At 37.7% G+C, this 24,587-nt stretch overlaps 1 protein-coding gene across 1 annotated transcript; it reads right to left on the bottom strand.

Moving 5' to 3' along the window:
* Positions 1-1,368: 1,368 nt before the first annotated feature.
* CDKL4 (cyclin dependent kinase like 4) lies at positions 1,369-24,214 on the bottom strand (the record flags this gene model as incomplete). Its single annotated transcript, XM_069107239.1, has 7 exons — positions 24,032-24,214; positions 21,860-21,981; positions 16,792-16,864; positions 12,091-12,181; positions 9,074-9,271; positions 6,401-6,483; positions 1,369-1,425 (listed from the first exon to the last, which is right to left on the bottom strand). Coding segments are annotated over exons 1-7 (792 nt in total), but the record flags the coding sequence as incomplete, so codon positions are not given.
* Positions 24,215-24,587: the final 373 nt, after the last annotated feature.

Genomic DNA, 24,587 nt, shown 5'->3' with positions numbered 1-24,587 from the left:
TGTACCCCTAAAAGATGCATACCACACCTGATGGGACCTGGGGGTGGTGACCTGGGGGCAACTGTGCTTCCTGGTGCTATAGGGAGAGTAGTCACCTTGGGAAGATGGAGAGCTCCAGAAATCTGTTCTTGGTCCTTTCCTATTTAATGTTTTTATCAGTAACTTGGATAAAGGCACATTCATCAAACTGGTAGATGACACAGTGCAGGGAGGCCTAGCCAATGTACTGGAAGAGAATCAAGATTCAAAAAGATCTTCACAGGCTAGAACACCAGACCACAGATAATGAAATTTTAAAAAGACAAATGAAAAGTCTTACACTTGGTTACAAAAAATCAACTTCATTAGTCTAAGATGTGGCACATGTGTGGCTAGACAGTAATAGTCTGTCTGTAAATGATGGACTTTTAGTGAGCTCAATATGAGGTAACTGAGCTGAGATTCAGTCTCCTTATGTAGCTGAAACCTTTCCAAAGTTACCAATGACCTAGTAACTAGCAAACCTAATAGCCTTTTATCAGTGTCAATCCTCCGTGATCTCTCAGTGGCATATATAACTCTATCAATCACATTCTTCTCAAGGAAACTCTCTCCTCTCTAGGCTTTCATAAACCTCCTCTCTTGGATCTTCTTCAACCTGTCTGGTCACCCCTTCTGTCTTCTGGTTCTTCATCTATGTCAAATTTGCTTTGTCTTGGGTCCTCTTCTTTTCACTCTGTAATTATCTTATTTTTTGATCTCATTATCTCTCATGGGTTCAGTGCTCATCTCTTTAAAGATCTCTATATACCCAGTCCTAGACTGTCTGTTGAGCCATGGTCACACATCTCCGACTAGATGTTCCATAATGATTTCAGACTTAATGTATCCAAAACAGAATTCATTATTCTTTCTCCAAAACCTTTTCCTCTTTTGAACTTCCCTATTACTGCCATGGGGACCACTATCTTCTCAGTTATCCAGGCTCATGACCTCAGGATCATCCTTTATTTCTCTCTCTCACCCCATACATACACTGCCAAATCCACTGCTAGATCTCACCATTTTAAGCTTCACAATATGCCTTGTATATGTCTCCTTCTGTCCACTCATACAGTCACATTAGCTCAGGCTTCCATGTCCCTCTGCTGGATTACTGAAATAACCTTCTAATGGTTTTCCTGTCTCAAGTCTCTCCCTGCTCCAATTCAACCCCCACACAGCTGCCTTCTAAATTACTCTATATTTACTTATCAACATCTATGTTATAATCTTACATCCTCAGAGACAAAGAGATAAACATTGTAGCACTTCATAAAAGCTGCTATTGAATGTGTCATTTCTAAATATAATAGATATAATTTCTAGATATAATAGAACCTAAAGTACCTTCATGAAGTTCAAAGACGCTGGAGGAGTTTCAGGAAATTTTTCCTCAAGAGTTTCCTGGGGGAAAAACAAAGAAATATCAATGATATAACCAAAATCATGCATGCCTACATTTATAAGGGCCCTGGATTGATAGTACCAACTAGACCGATACAGCAGATAACAAACAGCTTTTGTTTTTCTTTGATTTACCAAATTCACATTAGTTTTATACTGGAATACCTTATACTGGAATGTATTTCTTTTTCTTTCTTTCTTTCTTTTTTTTTGGAGGGGGGAAGGCAGGGGTTAAGTGAATTGCCCAAGGTCACATAACTAGTAAGTGTTAAGTGTCTGAGGCCAGATTCGAACTCAGGAACTCGTTACTCTGGGGCTGGTGCTCTATTCACTGTGCCACCTAGCTGCCTTGGAATGCATTTCTTTAGAGTTCTGTTTTCTAGTTCTCCAATTACACCACTGGCTCATTAAGTGATTCTGGGTTAATGTAAGCCTCAGTTTCCTCATCTCTAGGTGAATAATAATTCTGTAATATGAGACACTAATATTTAGTTCAAATCTAGTTGTAGACATTAGCTGCCAGGACAAGTCTCTCTTGTTAACCACTCTCTGTCTCAGTTTCCTCAGCTGTAAAATGAGGGGAATACCAGAACCTAGTTCACAAGATTTGTTGTGAGGATCAAAAATGATTTACAAACCTTAATGGGCTATAGAAATGCTAGCCATTGTTATTACTAATTAATGTTGGCTCTGTTTTGGTAACTGGCTTATAATCATACACCCCTTCATAGTCACCAAGTCCTTTAAATATATATCTCATTTGAGTTTCACAACAGCTCTGTGAAATAGACCAGAATGACATATTTTTCCTGTTTTACAGATGGGAAAACTGAGGTTCAGAAAGATTCTCATTTAAGTGTCAGATTCAAAGCCCACCTAAATTGAATTTTTGTGAGAAATACTATTAAGTATTTGAAATATGATATTATCAAGATACTATGCAAACCAAAGGTGTCACTTGTTATCTATCAAATAATGAGAACAAACTAAGCAAAGACAATTCATTCTGGGTGTCCACAAACTAGGACCACTGTCAGGACATCTGTTCTAAAAGATGGTTTCTTGGCCTCAAAAGGGACCTAGATCTTCAGCTTCTCTCTGAAAGAGGTCACAAGATCTGATGGAAAGAGCACTGGTCTTGGAGTCAAAGGACCCAAGTTCAGATCCTGACTATCACTTATTAGATGTGACATTGGGCAAGTCATTTCATCACTCTAAGACTCACAGTCCTCTTCTGAGAAAAGGCATTGTCTTGCCCACAATGTTATTGTGAAGATCACATGGCCAACTATACATAATCATTGCTATTTACATATTGCTTTACAGATTGCAATAAGCTTCCCTCACATCAGCCCCGGGATATAGGGAAATACATTGTAAATAAAGAGCAGTGTTGTCAATGGGATAGGTGTTGTTTTCACTGATCTACAGAAGAACTGAAATTCCCTCTACTTATACTCTCAGATTGTTGCCTGGAGCCTTGGGAGATTAAGTAATTTGTCTATGATCGATAGTGAGTAAATATCAGAGGTGAGCGACAAGTCAGCTAGGGTCTTCCTGGCTAACAGGCTGGCTCTCTATCATCTATGGTACACTGCCTCCTGTACTATGGAAATAGAAGTTATAATATCTACTGTTTTGAATTTCATGCAGATAATTTCCCTTCACATTTTTGAAGGCAATTGAGGTTAAGTGACTTGCCCAAGGTCACATAGCTAATAAGTGTCTGAGGCTGGATTTCATCTCAGGACCTCCTGATTCCAGGGCCATTGCTCTATCCACTGCACCACCTAGTGGCCCCTCATACAAATAATCTTAAAGCAGTGATTGATCCATAGTTACTGGGCCAGATGAGTATTAGGTTTCAAACTGAAACCTAAAGAATGAAGTTAAACATTTTCCCCATAACCACAGTACTCTTTTTAAAATTTTTTTTGCTTTTTGGAGGGAGTTAAGTGACTTGCCCAAAATCACATGGCTAGTAAGCGTGTCAAGCATCTGAGGCCAAATTTGAACTCAGGTCCTCCTGACTCCAGGGCTAGTGCTCTATTCACTGCACCACCTAGCCACCCCCAGAGTACTCTTATCAATCATATGGCTTCTGAATTTAAGTGTTATCCTTCTCAAGCAAGTACTTTCCTCAGACAATTTCCAGACCATCTGTGGTTTAAAGACAGCCACCAAACTTTAACTTGAAAGAAAACAGAAAATCAATGTCAAGAAGAAAGCTTGTTATATTGTCCTCCCTCTAGTATCCTGAATCAGGGCAACAGAAAGAATTTATAGATGGTCCCTGTGGATTCTTGTCTGATGAATAGACTGATTGGGATTTTGTTGAATGATCATTCATATACCATAGGAAGCAAACAACAATGGATAAGACATGTATTTATTTTCTTGTTTAAAGGTTTATTTCCTCTAAAGAGAACAAAACATTCCTGGACAATACATTTTCCTCACAGACACATCTTCTTTTGATTACTTATTTTAAAATATTTTATGCAGTTTCTAACAAAATCTCCCCCCTTTTTTGTTTTTCAAAGGGGAAATAAATTTTATCTGTATGTAAAAATAAAAAAGTGTCAAAGACCTATATTGTAAAAATCCCCCACTGAGAAACCTAATATAATAGCGAAAGAGAAGCAGTATAGACTAGTGGGTGCAATGCTTGGGTCTGAGTCAGGAATTAGGGAGGTCCCATAGAGCAAGTGACTCTCATGGAGGCCTTGGCAACACAGCCACCTGGCTACGACCAGATGTATTGCCAATGTCATAACAACACTTCACATTACCTGGGAAAACCAAAAGACAAACAAACAAGTCTTTCCTCCAATTAGAATGTCAAAACAACTTTGGTTCTTGCTTCAAATGTACAAAGCAAGAATGCAGCACAAAATTTCCATGCTGGTCAGAACATGTTTAATCCAACTTATTATCCATCTTGAATAGTGGCTTTCCCTGATGCCTTCCTCAAAGGTTAAAGCTACAATTTAAAAAGTCTTAGCTTTCTTTTAATAGGCTCTCAAGTCTTAGTTTTTGATCTTGAACACATCACTTAACTGAGAACCTGTTTGAACCTCAGTTTCTTCATGTGTGAAATGGGAATAATGCACTTCCTTGCCTTATTTCATGGAGTTGTTGTGAAACTAAAATAATACATGTATATGTACACACATAGATACACACATGTATATGTATATATACACATGTATGTTTATATATACATATAAACATGTAACTATGAAGGAGCATATAATTTCAGGACAGTGATATTGTAGATTCAATAATCTCTAAAGAAATCAAAGAAAAAGGAAAACTACTCATATATACAAAAATATTTATAGTAGCTTTTTTGTGGTGGCAAAGAACTGGAATCAAAGCAGGGTGACCACCAATTGGGGAATGGTTGAACAAAATATAGTATGTGAATGGGATAGAAATCTATTGTGCTTTTAGAAACTATGAAAAGTTTCAAAGAAATCTGGGAAAATCTGTATGAACTGATGTAAAGTGAAATGAGCATAACCCAGAGAACAACTTATGCAGCAACAGCATGGGAAAGACAAGCAACTTTGAAAGACTTAAGAACTCTAATCAATACAATGACCAACTACAATTCCAAAGAAGTTATAAGGAAACATGATACCTAATTCTTGAGAGTGAGGCAATAGAATACAGATAGAGACATATACTTTTTTAGACATGAACCTGTTTTTCTTAATTATGCATATTTGTTACAAAGGTTTTGTTTTTCTTTCTTAATTGGAAGATGGATAAGAGGTTGAAGGAAGAGATAGCTTTTCATTTAACGGAAAAAAATTAAAGATTAAAAAATATGGTGTAAGGGCTTCAACATGAAAATAATGACTTGAAACCTGCAGCATGGAGGTTCCAAGGTACATACCTATTACTACAGGTTGGTTAGCCCTCAGCATGGATGTCTTACAGTTCTCTGCTGCCCTCAGCTGGGCCCACTTGCCACAACCTTTCTACTAGTGTTTGCAGGCTTCTGGGTGACAATGCCATATAAAATATTTCTCCATCATTTTATCACCTATTTTAGCCACAAAGTACTGTGACTCTTTCAGAATTACTCTTTCACAAATGCCATAGCATTATTTATGAACAAAACAGACTGAAGTCAAGGGTCAAAGTAACTGAAAAAGAAGGTCTAGACAGGTAGTCAGTCAATTAGTCAACAAGCATTTAATAAGCTCTTTCTAAACGCCAGACACTGTACTAAGTGCTGGAGATACAAAGAAAGGCAAAAATATGGTGCCTCTCCTCAAGGAACCCACATCCTAATGGTGGAAACAAAATACAAATAGCCATGTGCACAGGAGACATTTACAGAGTAGATGGAAGGTAGTCTCAAATCACATAACTAATGAGAGGCAGTGCAGTACAATGGGAAGTGTGCTGGGTCTGGAGCCTGGTTCATCTACTTATTAGCTATGTGACCTTGGGCAATCCTTTTAAACCCTCAGAGACTCAGATCCCTATCTATAAAATAAAGAGGTTGGACCAGAAGGCTTCTGGGGTCTTCCAGGTCTAAATCTAAGCATCCTGTGATTCCAATGGTAGAGAAAGGACCGGAACCTGTTTAGGCCTTCACACTGGTCCAATACTTGTTCCATTGCCCATAACAGAGTCAGGGCTTGTATGACCCTAAAGGGCTAAATACATTTAGAATTTTAGTTTGAAATCAAACTGTGATTAAAAGGGGTCAAGGAATTTTTGCTTAAAAGTTCTTTTGGTTTCTTTACTTCCTTAATTGGGATCTAGGCATCAGTCATTCTATTGATGAGACAGGAAAAACAGGAGCCAAAAGCACAGGTGTTAAAAAAAAGAACCACTGGCATGTACCTGTCCACCCCTAAAACTACACACTCCACACACACACACACACACACACATATACATATGGAAGAAGAAAGGTCATGAAGAATCAAATCCCCCAAGTAGCATACAATACCATATCTTCTGGTTCTGGTAAATTTATGCCATGGAAAAACTGGTTGCTTTTAAAGATGGTCTGATGCCTCGGAATTAGTTTTCCTACAAAATATCAATAATAGAGTAAATGAAATTTTAGTAATGGAGTCACAGCATTTTTTAAAAAGTTTACTTCTGGGGTGGCTGAAGTCAGGAGGACCTGAGTTCAAATTTGGCCTCAGACACTTAATGCTTACTAGCTGTGTGACCTTGAGCAAGTCACTTAGCCCCAATTCCCCTGCCCTCCCCCCTCCAAAAAGAAAAAAAATGTTTACTTTCTAGGGCCCAGATATGAAAGAAAGGTTGGATTGATTTTTCTTCCAGGTGTGAGTGTAATAGGCAAGTGCGAAGGCATGTCTCTGACTCTGTCTCTGTCACTCTGTTTCTTTTTCTCTCTCTTTGAGTGACAATATCAGAAGCTCATGGCATGGCTTGTGGTAACACTGTACCCTACATTTTCTATGCTGCAGGTACCCCAACAATGGGCGTGCCTTAAGTACCTGAGTACCCTACAGGTCAGCCGAGGAAGACCTAACAGTAAAACAGATTGAAGTAATTCTCCTGCCCAGGAGTCATACTACTATGTGGTATTTTCTTAGTGGTCATGTGGCCCCCAAATGCAACTGCTGAGAACTTTGGGGAAGTTTTCTCTATCCAGGGGACAAGCCTGGTGGAACTCCTGGGCTTCAAACCTCACTGTGGCTTAGAACTGGGCTCTTGGTAATATGAGATAAATTTAAGAGAAATTAGCATCCCCCTAATTCCTCCATTGAATCCTATTCTCTCCCATATCTATGAGGTTGATATATAGGAAAGAAAGGGTATCTAAAATAGCCATCATATTGATAATAATAATAGCTAACATTTATATAACACCTACTATGTGTTGGGCACTATGCTAAGCACTTCAAAAATGTTTTCTCATTAGATTCAAATGATGTGCCCCTTCCTATAGGAAAGATGCCTCTATGAAAGCTGGAAGCTAAGAGCAAAAGGTGCTATGTAAGCATTTTGGGGGGAGAAAGAGAGTCCAACCTGTGATTACATAGGCATATGGAACTACCAGTTTACTACTTTAAAATTCTTATTAATAGTTTTTATTTTATTTTCATATCACTTTCATATCTGAATAGATTAATTCCCTCTGCCCTACCCAGGAAGCCATCTCTTGTAACAAAGAGCAAAAAAGAGAGAGGGGGAAAAACAATTCAGCAAAACCAATCATTACATCAAGCATCTTTGACAGTATATACAGTGTTCTCTACCCACAGCCCCCTGCCCCCCACAAATAAGGGAAGGAGGTATGCTTTTTCAACTCTTCTTTGGGGTCAAGATCAGTTATTATAGCTATATAGTGTTCAGTTTTAGTTCTTTGTTCTATTTACATTACTGTAATCACTGTGTGTATTATTTTCTCTACTTTGCAACTCATAGTTTTATAGTTATAGTATCTGAGGTCATGAGAAGTTCAAATGACACACAGGCAGGATATGAACCCAGGTCTTCCAGCCCTCTAGCCATAAAAGGCAGCTGGTGGTGCAGTGGGTAGATCATTGGGCTGAGTCAGGATAGAACTGAGTTCAAATCTAGCTTCAGATACTCACTAGCTGTGTGATCCTGGGTAAACCGCTTAACCGATGACTCAATTTCTTCAACTTGAAAAATGGAAATAATAATGGCACCTCCTGCACAAGTTAATTGTGAGGATAATGTTGTTTAACAAAAAAGGGGTGCTTAGCATAGTGCTTGGCCCCTAGTAGTATTCACTCCCACTGTGCCTTACTTTTTCTTTTGCAGAAAATACCCAGGAGTGTGGTATTAAATGTTTAACAACCAACTCACCAGAAAAATATACACAGGACACATTTTTAAGTTTAATTTGCATTATTAACATTTTCTCCATCACTTTCTTAAGTTTAGACAATCAACAAAATGATAAATCGAGCTCTGGCTTGTAGCATTTGGCAATTTCTGAGATGTAAATGCTCACATTGAAAATTTCACAACGGTTCTCAGAGCCGCTCAAGCACATTCCAGCACATCCTTGACAATACCTCTCAATTAAGACCCTGCTGCAACAGAAGAAACTAAGTGGTCTTCAGGTATAATAACCTCAAGCACAAAAATAAGCAAGATGGAATTAGCCAGTGGGGTGCACATTACAGTTAAACCCCTGCCGTTTCTATGTAGGATGCAAATCTCTGATCACAGCTATTGTTTTAGAAATCAGGAACAACCACAGAGCGAGAAACACAAGCAGATGAAAAATCTCTAGGGCCATGGGGAAGGGGAGGGGAACTCCTTAATTCAGTGGACAGAAACTGCTGAGCAATCCGATATTTCTTGCTTCAATCAAGCTCGAGCCAGCCTCGTCTCCACGCTCCTATCTCAAACAGATACGGGAAATGTCTGCCTTGTATCTGCGTTAGTCTGTGACTAATTGATTGTGCCTGGAAAGTGATCTGGAAATCCCTCAGACAGAATTAGTACTTTACACTGCTTGGGTTCTGACTGTGACGCTGAATGGTTATTCTCACTAGCTGTACACTGTGGAGATGCTGGGGTAATGGAAGAAAAGCAAGCTTTTTTCCCTAATCTCTTCTTTTTTAATAACATTTGAGAATCTCTGTAAGTCACAGAATGCTATGCATACCTAGGGTTCTGATGATCAAATAGAGTTGGTCCACATCTGATTTTCCAGGCCAGAGGGGCCGGCCAGTCAGCAATTCAGCAAAAACACAGCCAACTGCCCACACGTCTACCGTTGGACCATACTGTGTATCTCCTACCAGAAGCTCAGGTGCACGGTACCATCTTGTAGCAACATAATCAGTATAGACATCCCCTGGGCCTGTATAAGGCATCAAATGCAAATTCAAAATCAAATTCAAAGAAAACAACTTCATTAACTGGGCAATCATAATATTCTAAAGGTGTTTATTTACTGGATTCAGTAGTACCACAAAGCCTTGGGAAAGTTAGTTTTTAAATGTCCCAATTTTGGATGGCATCCCTTTAAGACACAGAAAATAGAGAGGAAAAGAAAATCAGTCTTATGTGGGATATTTTCAGAATTAAGCCAGTCTACTGCTTTATTGCATATAGCTGTCAACAGGTTCAATTCAACAATATAAATTAAAAGTCACCTATACTATCTAATTAATGATCATTAAGATGTATGAACCATGTTGGCAGGTACTGATACCCACATTCTTATGCCTGCTGCATTCCTAGGCAATGAGCAGAATGTAGACATAAACCCTATGCAATCCCTTGCTAACTGGTATTTCTTAATCAATTGCTAAATATTTCTTTGCTTATGTGTTATAAACATTTAAGATATGAAAAGAGGAAAAAGCAGTCCCTCCCCTCAAGGAGCTTACAACCACATCCTAGGCCATTTTCCCGCTCATAATCTGCCTAGAGGTGGGGAGCCAACCACTCCATTGACAGAGAAAAATCCCTTTACTCAATATGGAATGACCAGGTGCCCAAATGCATAGTTCTGCTTGCCACAAAATTCCAGACTGGGGACGAGAAAATAATTATTTCTTTTGGCCATAAGCAGAGACACAAATGAAGAAAAATGACTCATTTTCTATGATGTAAGGTCACATTTAGAAATATCATTGACTTTAGTAAAACCTTTGCTACAATCCAGCCCTGCTAGACTTGTACACCTTGATCCTTTATCCCTTTATCACTGCTACTCCCTAAAAGAAACCCCCTGCCCTGGCCAAGCCAGCCTGTTCAGTGTTCTCCAAACATGCCTGCTCACTCCCACCTTTAGGACTTATTTAACTTCTCTCCTTCCCTTCTCTCCTTTCTGACTATCCAAATACTAATCATCCATCAAAGTTATGTTCAAATCCTGACTCATAAATGAAGCCTTCTCTGATTATAGCCCACACTGAATTCTCTTTCCTCAAAAATTAAATAACATTTATTATCTGTACATTGGCACTAAATCACATGCAGCTTGAATTGTGATTCAAATGAGATAGCCAGGTGGTACAGTGGTTAAAGCAGGGATGAGGACCTGTGGCCTCAAGGCCACATATGGCCTTTTAGATCCTTGGGTGTAGCCTTTTGAATGAGACAAAGCTTTACAGAACAAATTCTTTCATTAAGGGGATATATTCGGTGAAATTTGGATTCGGTCAAAGGGCTGTACTGAAGGACCTAGAAGGCCATATGTGACCTAGAGGCTGTAGGTTCCCCACCCCTGGGTTAGAGTCTTGGACCTGGAGCCAGGAAGAATTGAGTTCAAATTTGACCTCAGATACTTACTAGCTGTGTGAACCTGGGCAAGTCATTTAATTTCTCTCACTCTTCAGTTTCCTCATCTGCAAAGTAGGAATAATAATTGCACCTCCCTCCCCAGGTTGTTGTGTAGACCAAATGAGATAATATTGGTTAAGTTCTTTGTAATTTAAAGCCATCTATAAATGCTAGATATTATGATTATTTTTATCATCATTATTATTAACAACTGTTTTAAGTGTGGAATGTTTTGTCTATTCAACTAGCTTGTAAGTTCCTTAAGGAAGAGACTATGTCTTATATTTTATATCCTTAGAAGGTATTGATGATGATTAATAAAAATAGCTAGCATCTATGCATCCCTTTCAAGTCTGCAAAGCACTTTTACTCTCATTATGTTATCTTATTTGACCCTGAACATATGGGACCTGAACATCAGATGCCCACTGAGTAAGGGAGAATATGTGATGGGGAAAGTCATAAGAGCAGACCTTAGGAGGCAGCTCAGATGGACAGGCCAACCCTTGAGAGAGGGGCAGCATGAGGCAAAAGCCAGAGCTGTGCAGGTATCAGAGAGGTCTGGGAGCAGACACGGAGATCCAGCCATAGGGACTGTGGTTCATGGAAAAGCTCACAATTAGGTTATGAATTCAAGTTGGTGCTAGGCAAGAGAAACTAAGACAGCAACTTGGGCATAATGTGGAACAAGACAGAGATCCCATCAATGGTGCTAATAGCTAATATTTAAATGGATCTCAGAGGCTTTTTGTAAGGTACTTTGCAATTATTATCTCATTTGATCCTAACACTCTTGGGAAGTAGGTGCTATTATTATCCCCATTTTATACATGGGGAAACTGAGTCAGACAGCAGTTAAGTGACTTACCCAGAGGCACACAGTAAGCATTAGAAGTGAGATTTGAACTCCGGAGTTCCAGACTCCAGGTCTAACCCTCTCACCCACTGTGTCACCAAGTTATCTCTACATACATACCTTGTAGTCCTTTACTTTGTTCGGCAAGTATTTAATAGACTTGAACTCCCTACATATTTAATCTCCTTGATGTTACAAGTTTGTTTCCTTGAAAATTTAAATCCTTTATTAAAACATACATTAATTCCTAAATTAATCAATTTAGTTGTAGATCATAGTTGTAGATCATGCAAAAATTCTATATAAGTGAGTAAAATTCCACATGAATATAAAAATGAAGCATACATGTGTGTACACACAGGTGTATATATGTATATATACACACATGTAGTCATACATATATGCGTAAACATATATGTGACTGTGTATCTATACATCACCGTTTATCTATCTATCTGTCTATTAACTATATCTGTATCTTATCTTGTAACTGACTGAATAGGGAAATTTTACACAAAGATATCACTACTTACTCAGAAGTCGAGCAAATCCAAAGTCACAGATCTTGATCATCCCTTGCTTTGTTATCAGAATGTTTTCAGGTTTTACATCCCTGTGAATACACTGTAAAAAAAAGATCTCATTATTCTCTGAATGAGTAAAAGTAAGAGTTGGTAAAAATCAACTGAGAATTTTCAATAATGGATGAACCAAGCCCAATGGAGAAAAAACAAAGAAAGGTTCCGCTCCTTTGTACTAAGGAAATATAATCCCGGCGATTTTGTCCTTGTTGACAAGAAGAAAAAAACTGCTAGAACACTGTTGAGTTCCTGAAAACCAAAGTTAATCTTTGGAGGTGTCAGTTATACAAAGTGAGCCTAGCTTTGCTATTAAGAAATGAACACTGCACTATTTATTGTTATTCTTAACAAATTTACTCAAGTGTATGATACAAGGTGATTTGCTGACCAAACACCCATCTGAATGAGTCCTTGTACACTTTAAAAGTTAATGTCTCCTCCTTAGGCACTGGTGATAGTCCAGAGCGAATATAATATGTGTTTCTAATTTGGGCAAAGTGATTTGGGAAAATATCTGCATCACACCTGAAAAAATTACTTATATCACAAAACTCAGTGGCCACCTGGCCCTCTCTCACTTCCTTACTGGGTGACATATCAATCAATCAATTAATTAATCAATTCACATTTATTAAGCATATGTGCCTGGGGATAAATTAAAAAACATCAAGACAGTCCCTGCCCTCAAGAAACTTACAGTCTAACAGGTAAAACAACAAATAGATAAACCAACCGCAGAAGTCAGAGTCTCCTGAAGCAATGTAGGAATTTATTCTGGGAGAAGTGGGCCAAACTCTCTTATGCTGTTATGGGGCCCACAATAATTGCCCTGAATGAAAGGCCCTATTCATAGTGAGCAAGCATCAATCAGCATTTAGTGAATAACCACTGCATACTAAGTGATATGAAAGAAACAAGTCCAAGTCCTGTCTTCAGATTACCTTTTCATTTTCCTTTCCATCCATCTATCTATTCATCCAGCATTCCAAAAACATTAAGCAGCTATGATATTCAAAGCACCATGCTAAGGACAAAAACGAGAGCTGGATACACAGGTGTAACAAAAACTCTTCCATTTGTATATAAAATTTTCAAAACACTATCACATGCCTCATCTCAGTTTCACAACAGCCCTAGGAGGTATATTTGAGATCTGTGTGTGGTCACCAACAAAAGTTTAGGCTCCAAATTATTTAACTTACCAGAAATTAGTTATTTTCCTACTCTACATTTCTGCTGATCTCTTTAAATCTCTGAGAGATAACTTTTCTTTCTGAAAGTGATCTTTTTTTTTTCTCTAATAGTCATTCTGAAATGAAAGGGAAAAAATCCCCATCTCCCAAACCTTGTCATTCATTTTTTATCATAAGAAGAGCTATTAATAGAAACCCTTGTTTTAATTAGACAGCAAGGACTGCCAAGCCCTTTCTGACTCTGAAGACCCCTGAGGGAGAAGAGGAAGAGTCTCATTTTTTAATTTGTAATATTTATAATTCATTTGTAAATTGTAATAATATTTGTAAAATTACATTATTTAATTATGAAGGAATATAGATCATTAGTCTTTTATATGTAGAAACCCCTTTTGATTGATCTCCATGGAATCTTCAGATGGCTAAGTAAAGAAATAGAACCTGTATCAGGGATGGGGAAGCTGCAGCCTTAAGGCCACGTATGGCCTTCTAGGTCCTTAAGTGCAGCCTTTTGACTGAATCCAAATTTTATACATTAAATTCTATGAAAAGGTCACACTTAAGGACCTAGAAGACTACATGTGGCCTTAAGGTCGTAGGTTCCTCACCCCTGAATCTAAATTAGAACAATGCCATTCTTTGTACAAGTCTGAAATCATATATGAAAAATTGTATGCCCTTACATGTAGCATCAACAAGCAAATGAATATATTTAACAAACATCCATTTATTCAAAAAGATTTGCATCTCATCTCCCTCAATGCAAAGGCATCAGAAAAAAATTTGAAAACCTATTTTTATTTTAAATTAATTTATTATTATTTATTATATAAATTAATTTACTATTTTTATATATTTATTTTTTAATATCCTATTAAAAACTAGAATATGTATATGTAAATAAAATATCAATATGCCAACCAGGAGAGCAAACTGATACAAAAATTTTATTATAATTTTATTTTGAAATAAACATTTTCATCCCATCTCTATTTTCTTTGCCTTATGGATAAAATCAATGCACATCATCAAATGATAACAACTGGTCCTTTGAGGCATTTTTAAATTCCCATCTTTCTAATGTTAATAGTCATCAGAGTGTAGTGGACAAATCAGTGGTTTAGCATCAAGGAATCGGGTGTGGAGAGAACTGTCTGCACGAAATCCCAGCTTGTGTGACCTTGGATAAGCCATTTTTACCTCTAAGAGCCTTCAATGCCCAAGCTATAAAATGAGATAATGATAAGAGTAATAATAACAATACTTGCATTAATTACCATATGGGGTTGTTGTGAAGACCAAATTAGATAATACATGAAAGAGCTTTTATTTTTAACCTTAAAGTGCTATTATAAGCATGTTATTATTATTCACATAAATATTCAGATATGCTTGGTAGTGTAGATACAGTATAACCAAAATACTAGGAAACAGAAAAAGGAGGTGAGAATGCAGTGGGAAGATGATGGTTTGAGAGGGCTACAGAAAGCAGGAAATGAGGAGAGTTGGACCAATATTGAAACTGTTGTTGTTCACTCATGTCTGATTCTTCTTGATCCCATTTGGGGTTTTATTGGCAAAGATACTGGGGTGGTTTGCCATTTCCTTCTCTAGCTCCCTTTAACAGATGAGGAAACTGAGGCAAACAGGTTAAGTGACTTGCCCGGGGTCACACAACTAGGAAGTATCTGAGGCCAGACTTGAACTCAGGAAGATGAGACTTCTTGACTCCAGTCCCAGTGCTCCATCTACTCTGCTACCTAGCTGCTCTTAATATTGAAATATTTAAGCACATGCGCAATTCCACAAACAAAGCAAATTCTCTTCATGCAGTGCTTCTCCCACTTATAGTTAGTTTATTGTCTACTGAAGAATAAAAAACACATGGATAAATGTAGTAAAAACCATTTTAATAAACTTTGATTTGATACAAAAGCCCTTAACACAAAAGCCCATTGATGTCAAGTTATGGGAGCTGCTGTAAAATCACATTTTTACAATATCACAGGAAACCAAAGGAGCTGTTTGGTTGATCTTTAACCTGATTCTCATTATCAAGGACCAGTTCCAGAAACCTCCAAGTCAAAGAAAAAAGCATTATATTCCTTACAATTGGGGAAGAGTATCTTCTTTATCCAAGTCTCAAACAAATCACTTTGTTCCTTAATGATGCAGAAATCTCAGTATTTTTCAGAGAAAACAGCATTAGCAGGACATTCTCTTTCTTCTTATGCTCTCTTCAAGTCACTTCGGGTTTATGTGATCGTGTAATGACCCTCACACACTGGAGACGTGAGGGTTGCCATGGTTGTCTTCCGGCTGCTGTTCAAATCTTCATCAAGGCCCCTGGGTCAGATCAGCAGCAGCTCCGTCCTCTGAGAACAGCAGGACTGTGGTTCACTTGAAAACAATGGGAATAAAAAGATTTTAGAACTCCCATTCCAAGAGCTTATGTCAATATTACAGTGGTTTGTACACTATTTTTATCTACCGTATGTATTTTGGCTAACTAGTAAAATAACTACAGAATAGCTTATTAAAATTTACAAAATCTTACCATAGCATTGGAGCATAGGATAGCCAGAATTCAGGGGTGATTTTCATCTTGGAGGAAGGAAGCGTGTCTGAAAAATTGTCCACTTTTAGAAGGAGGTACGAAATTAGATGTTTTCAAGCCCAAGATTAAAAAAAAATGTGCAAAGGCGAAATTGCTTAGAGCAAAGAAATGAAGATGGTTCCACTGGAAACGCTTTCTAGGTTCGGATATTCTGTCCTGACAGGGTCACATTCAGGTGAAACAACAGTGAGGTGTTTTGTTTAATGAGAAAATGTGCACAACTGTGAAAACCACAATACTAAAAGAATAGTATAATTGACCACACAACTCTAGTTGCATACAGTAAATAGTGATAGCTGCATGAGACAGCTTAGTGGAAGTGAAAGAGGTGTTGATTTAATTCAGTGTCGTCTTTTGTAGCATAGTATTTGAGGGTATAGATCCTGACATTAAGGAAGAGCAGAGTTGTGGATTTTGTGAACAAAATTCCCCATATATTTTGTTAATGTGAAATAAAGGTTGTAGGAAAAATATCACCGATTTTTAAGAAAAACCTATTTCATGATACTGAAATTCAGCACTCGATTCACTCACTCTCTTTCCAGAATCTTCAGAGATTCTAGACTATTACTCAGCACTCTAGAGCGTCACTTTCCATCAGGCCCCACACTGACCACATTGTGGGTTCTATTCCTGTCTTAGCATCAACTGCAAAGGTCTAGAAAGGTGAAAAGGAGAGCAACGTTTGGTTACATGAAAAACTTCCTGAACAAATTTGCCCACCTAATTTGAAAATCATCTCGGTGACCATTAACAGCAACCCAGTGAATACACGAAATATCTAACACTGTCATCAGCTATTAAGGAGAAAAGAACAATTCAGAGAAATCAATAATAACTTACATTATGTTTGTGGCAGAAACTGAGAGCTTGCAGTGTTTGCCACAAAACGCTTTTGAGCATACGATCAGCAACTCTTAAAAATAAAAGGAAAATAAGAAAAAAATTAGCAAAGGGAAATATTATTTACTAAGTATTCATTTTAGCTGTCTATATAAATGCCCATTTTCTTAATGCTGATTCTCAAGTGATATGAAAATTCAAAAGGCAGATGACAATCTGCTTATGATTCCATTTGTATTTAGTTTATGAATATTAAGTAAGTTCCATCAACACTTTTCTCCCATGTTGAGAGTTTAGCTCCTAGTTATTTAACATACTTCAGTAAGGTTTTACAATTTGGAATTAATTGAGAGTAAGTTCATGGACTTGCTTAATAGAGTCATCTCTTTAAAATATTGTACTTGAATTCATGTAAACATAAGAGATTTTTGTGAAGATAAATACTTAAAGATCTATTGAGGAAGGAAGCTGAAGAAACAAAAAGTGAATTTAGATTGTCTTGTTATGAAAAGGCCCTTTGAGACTGTCTCTAGTCTTTGGGAGAAGCCAGTAAATGATTCCTTTACAGCTTTTAGTAGAAACAGGGGATGTTCCCAACATATTCATAGAATTAGAAAATGCTAAGAATTTGAAAGGGACTAAAAGAAAAGGAAACAGTGTCAGATTTTATATTCTTGGGCTCAAATATCACTGCAGATGGTGTCTACAGCCATGAAATTAAATGACATTCCCTGGAAGGAAAACTATAGCAAATCTGGAAACTAAAAAGCAGAGATATCACCTTGCCAATAAAGGTCAATGGTTTTTCCAATAGCACTGTATGGCTTTGAGATTTGGACTATAAGGAAGGCTGAGTGCCACAGAATTGATGCTTTTAAATTGTGGAGCTAGAGAAGACTTTTGAGAGTTCCTTGGACAGCAAGCAGATCAAATCAGTCAATACTTAAATATATTAATTCAAGCTATTCACTGGAAGATTAAATACTAAAGTTGAAGCTTAAATACTTTGGTCACATGATGAGAACATGGGATTCACTGGAAGACCCAGATGCTGGGAAAGATTGGAGGCATAAATAGAAGCAGTTGACAGAGGACAAGATGGAGAGATAGTGTCATGGAAACAACAAACATGAACTTGGACAGACTTTGAGAGAGAGTGGAGGATAGAAGAGCCTGCCATGCTACTGTTCATGAGGTCACAAAGAGTTAGACATATCTCTGGGTCAAATGGGGGGAAGGATCAAGGAAACACCAATGAAGCATCTATTTGTGGGTATTTGTGTTTGTGCTTTCTAATTTTATTATTATTAGAGTGGAGAAGCAGTGGGCTAAGAAAGGGCACTGGACTTGTAGTGATAAGACCTGGGTTGGTCTCCTTGCTCTGACATTTATTAGCACTGTGATTTGGGGCAAGTCACTTAATTTCTCTATGTCACAAGGTGACAACAGCCATCTCCCTTATTTTCCCTTCTGGTTGAGGAAACTGAAGTTCACAATGGCTTGCCCAATGTCATAGTTAAACCAAGTCTAGGATCTATGTCTGTGTTCCTACCATTACATCACTTTCCTTCATTATGATTCTTTGGGGTGAGGTCCTCTTGCCAAAAAGGCTGGTGTCTGCTGGAAACAGCTGGCAGCAGCTCTTGAGAGTCAATTGTTATATTTTTAGCAAGAGCATATTACACCTCTGAAATCAGCAAATGCAACAACTGAGAACCTGGTTTATTGTTTTGTTGACTACCTAAACTTGGTTTGGTTTTTTTTTTTTTGCCTTTTGGAGGGCAATTGGGGTTAAGTAACTTGCCCAAGGTTATACGGCTAGTTTTTTTTGTGTTAAGTGTCTGAGTTCGGAACCGAACTCAGGTTCTCCCGACTCCAGGGCCACGCTTTACTCACTGTGCCACCTAGCTGCCCCGACTACCTAAACTTAAGAACATGATGGAGAAATGTTAAAAATGTAGATTAAACTTAAAAGGGAGTCATATGTACTTTAAAAAAAGAGCTGGTTGTTATATGTTTAGAAGAGCTGGTTGTTACACATTTACCTACATACCACAGCATAAGGAGAACATCATCCAATGCCATGGCTGGCTGTAATTACTGTCCCTCTTTAATTCAACTTCAAATAATAATAAGAGAGGCTAGCATTTACATAGAGCTTTAAGATTTGCAAAAAACTTTATACATGTCACCTTATTTGATCCTTACAAAAATCCTATGAGGTAAGCACATTTATTTTCCTCATTTTGCAGGTGAGAAAACTAAGACTAAAAGCTTAAGTGACTCGCTCAAAGTCACAAAGTTTGTAAATGTCTTAGGTAGTTGAACTCAAATCTTCCTGAAATCCTCATGTGAAAACAATTCTGGATAACTGAACATTCACCAGAAAATCATTCTGGTTATCAGAGAGCAGGAAAATACCTTGGGTTCTGGCAGAGTGGAAATAAAGGAAGAGAGGGAGGGGCACAATGGGCACTCATGGGAATAAGGGATGGGGGCTCTAGCAGAGAGGGGAAGGGGGGTAGATAGATCATCTGTAAGGAGGAGGCTATGAGAGGAATAATGTGGTATACCTTTTAGTTATTTATATTATTAAAGGTAGTTAAAAAAAAAAGGACACCAAATTCAGAATCAAAATATTCTGACAGAGACTCTTCATTTGGCTTCTTTCTATTTTACCTTGCCTTAAATCTTCAAGTGAATATGAGTTCATCACTGTAAGTATTCCAAACATTCACACCAATTGTGGGTCACCTATCCTGCCCCCACCCACCCTATGCAATTTTTGTCTCTGTCTGATCCTTGTGCCACAGGCCCACTTGATGCTCTGGGGGTCTTCCTCACTGTCCATTGATGTGGAGAGGAAATTCAGAGAACACATGAGTTTGGTTATTCCTTACTGTTATCATGTGACCGCCCATGCTTTCTCCTTTAATTTTTTCCCCTCAACTTTGCCTAAATGAGCCCATATGATTCAAAATTATTAAAGGGATTCATAGATATAAAGATTGCAAACTATCTAAATATTGTCACTTAAAATGTAATGAAAACTGCCCAAAGAATCCAAATACACAAATTATGTTTAAAATATTGACAGATCTTTGGAGTTTACAGCTCTGAAAGAGGGGGCAGCTAGGTGGTTCAGTGGATAGAGCTCTGGGCCTGGAGTCAGGAAGACTCATCTTCATGAGTTCAATTGTGGCCTCAGATACTTCCTAGCTGTGTGACCCTGGGCAAGTCACCTAGCTCTGTCTCAGTTTCTTCATATGTAAAATGAGTTGGAGAAGGAAGTGGCAAAACCACTCCAGTGTCTTTGTCAAGAAAACCCAAATGGAGTCATGAAGGATCAGATGTGACTGAAACATCTGAACAAAAACTCTGAAAGAGAAAAGTGAAAAAGTAAAAAAAAAAAAATAATAGCCCCTTTATTTTACAGATGAGGAAACTAGGGACTAAAGAGATTATGACTTCCCAAGGTCACCCAGCTGGTTATGGCCATAACAGCTCTGCTGTGCCTCCGTAGAATGGAGGAGGGAGAAGGACCAACGCTGAGTCATTCAACTCAAAAGGGCACTCGTGCTATCAGGCTGAATGAATCGACCTTGCCCACAGATTTCTACACTCAGTAATACCTACCTTTGACCCTGTCCTCTACTTCCCTGCTGACCTATTACTTCTGATTTTGATCTTGACTAAAAATCCCCATCTTATGTACTACCGCTGGTCAAGTAACCCAGCTGACAGAGACCTCTTTGACAATGGCATTGGATGGAGGCCCTCATTTAGCCTAAGCCTTTCTCTGATGTTTCTGCTATCTGAATTCACTACTACTTCCAAATACCTTAAAAAAATTGTTTTTAATTTAAGGAATAAAACAAGCATTTCTATAACATAGCATAATAAAAAGATGATTGCAAGCAAAACTGCGAATCTATTACGTACAACTTGATATTCCTTTTAAATATATAATAAAGTTATCATGTAAATTTCTTTTTTTCTTAAACACAAGTACCATTTACTCATATTTGTAAAATTATTCTATACATACTTCTATTTATCAGTTCTTTCTCTGGATGCAGATAGCATCTCTCTTCATACTCACTTTTTTTGGAAGGGGGGAAACAAGGCAGTTAGGGTTAAGTGACTTTCCCAAGGTCACAAAGCTAATAAATGTGTTAAGTGTCTGAGGTCAAATTTGAACTCAGGTCCTCCTGACTCCAGGGCTGGTACTCTATTCACTGCACCACCTTGTTGCCCCCATACTCACTTTTTTTGTTTGTTTTGTTTTGTTTTTCCCCTTTTTAGAGGGGGGGAAGGCAGGGCAATCGGGGTTAAGTGACTTGCCCAAAGTCACATGTCTAGTTTTTTGTTAAGTGCCTGAGGCTGGATTTGAACTCAGACCCTCCTGTCTCCAGGGCTGGTACTCTATTCACTGTGCCATCTAGCCACCCCCCCGCCCCATACTCACGTTTAAAGGTCTCTCTGTATCTGTGGCTGAGACCTTAGGTCTCCTAACACTGAGACTGCTTCTCTCTCTCCTTCTCCTCCTCCCCCCATCCTAGGTCTTACTCCTTAGCTCCATCCCACCTAGCTGCCCCATATAAATGTTAGTTATGATGATGATGATGATGATCCTTACTAATCATGGAGGGCAGGAAGTTGGCAATCCAAAACATTTGTATCTAGCTTCATTATACATAATATAATTTTTTCTCATAAGCAAATTCGTCTTCCTACATGTTAAGGACCAAGATAGGGACTGGATGTGTATCTTGATTGGGGTAGCAGGGAACTTCCTCTATCAGTGGGAGTTAGACATCTTCTCTACAACTCAGACTTTTAGAGAATTGCCTAGCACATATACCTAGGACCACCCAGAATGTGTCAGAGGTAGAGCTTAAACCCAAATTTTCCTGGCTCCGAGGTCAGTTCTCTATCCACTAGTTTTTATTCTCTGAGGGCTCCTCATTGTAGTTGGGGGAGATGGCGCAAGATGGAGAAGAGCAAAGTCATCTGTGATCCATATATGATGAAAGAAATATGGCTCTGTAGGCTTTAAGTTTCTCACCCATTTGGATTTCTCTCCAGCTCGTTCAAAAGAGTATGATCACAGTACTCAAAAACCAAGTGCATTTTCCGCTTTCTTCGGAACACCTCGATGAGGTTCACAAGGTTAGCATGCTTTAGTTGCTGAAAAAGAATCAAAATATAACATCTAGTGATTTCTTCTGAGCAATTATCCCTTTCATGGCCCCTGCTCTGCTAAACATTCCCTTTGTCTCATCTGACCATTGAGATATAAGAGTTCACATGCAGCCTTCTCTAAATAAAATGTAGAGAATCTTGGAATTGGAAGGAATCTAAGAAATCATTGGGACTAATTTTCCACCTAATGTAGGAATCCCTTTTATAGTATCAAAGGCTAAAACCACCGTGGGACTGTGGGTATGCCTGATGCCCATCTGGGAGGCTCCCTGCTAAATGAGATAGACAGTAGGAGAGCTAAAGAAGTAGTAGAAAAGTACTAGATTTAAAGAATAATCTAGCTAAATAATTACAATAGCCTTTAATTATAGGCAGGATAAGTAGCTCAACCAGACTTGGGGATCAGGAAAAATGCAGGTGCCAGGAATCCAAATGCAGGGCACAAAGTTAGGTTGACTATGGAGAGCAGGGGTTCAGGCATTTCCTTGCCATCTCTCCCTTTTGGCAGCTCCAGGATCAGCCTTTAAGGGACAAGGGACAGGGAGGTGTAGGAGCTCAGTTTGAACTAAAACAATAGTAGTAAAAACACAGTTGGAATCAGCAGACCTCATTACATGCTCCTAGACAAGGGCAAAACCAAAGAATATCTTTCAAAGAACCATAGGAAGCTGTGGACCAAGCAGTACCACTGCATTATTTTTTAAATTAAATATCAAAACTATGTACAGTGCCACTGTGTGTTGAGAAGACAAACGATCTTCTAAGCGAAAAATTGCACGTAAATCAAATCTTATTTTAAATATACATTTAAATATTCTGCCATAAAAATTAAATATAAAAATTCAAATACATATTTCAAATATTAAATATTTTCAATAGAACCTGCTGGGAGAGAATCTTTTAAGAAGAAAAGAATCCTTTAGTAATGAGATTAATGACATTGTTTTATGAGTTTAGTTTTAAAAAGCAGAAAAGTTGTTTAGTTCTTTAATTTATCAGTCAAACCAGCATATTTAATAATTATTGTTGAAGCCATAGTCTGCAATGACTGATTTTGATAGACTTAGTCCTTCTCAGCAATGCAATTCCAAAGCACTCATGAAGGAAAATACCATCCACATCCAGAGAAAGAACTATGGAGTCTGAATGCAGAGAGGAGGAGACTATTTTTTTTTTGTTTTGTTTTTTCTTTCTCATTCATTATAATTCTTCTATACAACATGACTAATGTGAAAATGTTTAATAGGAATGTACTGGGGAGAGGGAAAAATTTAAAATTTATGGAAGTATATTTTGAAAACTAAAAATAAACTAAAAAAAAAAGTTATTCTTGACCTGGAAGTTAAAGACCTGACTGATGGCAAAGAAGCATACTTCATAACATATATAGATTAGACCAAAGAAGCAACATATTGTAGATAAGCACTGCCTTGGGATTCAGAAAAAAAGAGCATTCTAGTCCTAGCTGCATGACCTTGGATACATCATCTGACCTCTCTGGGCCTCAGTTTCCTCATCTGTAAATAAAGAAGTTGGATTAGATGATCTCTAAGACTCTTTCCTGTTTGAAAATTGAATTATTCAAACTTTTAAAAAAGTTTATATTCAGTATTTCTGAATTATTTGAATACAAACCAGTCAAATCCCACTAGAGCAATTGTATGTGTGTATATATGTATATACATATATATGTATTTTTGTATGTATATATACATACACATAGACATACACACAGGTATATACATCTATCTATCTATCTATCTATCTATCTATCTATCTATCTATTCATTATTAGAAAGCCAGTTAGTATCAGTATTAGGATTTGAACCTAGCTCTTCCTCACCGCAAGGTTAGCACTCTATCCACTCTGCCATGATGCTTCTCTGAATATATAATTGAAAACTACTCTACAGTGAAAATATATGGGTAGCAAAAGTATTTCCAAGATTCAACAAATTCCCAATAACTGCACTATGCATTGTAAACTATGCTGAAATTTCATGGCACTCCAGAACACTGCATCCAAGTGACCTACCTTCAATAAACGTATTTCTCTTAATGCTATCTTCTTAACAATGGGATCATCCTCTGATTCCACAAATTTTTTAATGGCCACAACTTGTCCAGAGCTTTTATTTCTGCACTTGAATACAACACCATAAGATCCTTCTCCAATCTTACCGAGTTTTTCATACTTTTCCATTACATTTGAATTATGAATTAAAGTACTATGTGTTGATGGATTTTGTTGCACCTAGAAAATTAAATGTGGTGTTATCTTTAAAATTTAGTTTTATGTGATGATAGAGTTACAACTTTGACATAAACTGAAAAGACCTGGGATCCCAAAAATGTCAAGGAATTATCCTAATTAATTCATTTAAAAACATTTACAACATTATTTTGAAGTTTTAGCCCAGTAGACTTGTACTCAAATTGCATGTTTATTTTAAATTGAGAGCAGACAGCTATTTTTGCTTTTACCTTCCAAATCAGCATTGCCCAAATTGTACCAGTTTTCACAAAAAGGTCCTTACCTCTTAAAACCTTTTAACCTAAAAATTGGACACGTCCTGTCCTTCTCAACTCCA

The sequence above is a fragment of the Petaurus breviceps genome, unplaced genomic scaffold (assembly GCF_028583685.1).
Source record: "Petaurus breviceps papuanus isolate PSGF00001 unplaced genomic scaffold, PetGlider_PUasm1.0 89393, whole genome shotgun sequence".
Classification (NCBI taxonomy): domain Eukaryota; kingdom Metazoa; phylum Chordata; class Mammalia; order Diprotodontia; family Petauridae; genus Petaurus; species Petaurus breviceps.
The sequence above is the reverse complement of the archived record's forward strand: the minus strand, read 5'-3'. Positions and strand labels throughout refer to the sequence as shown.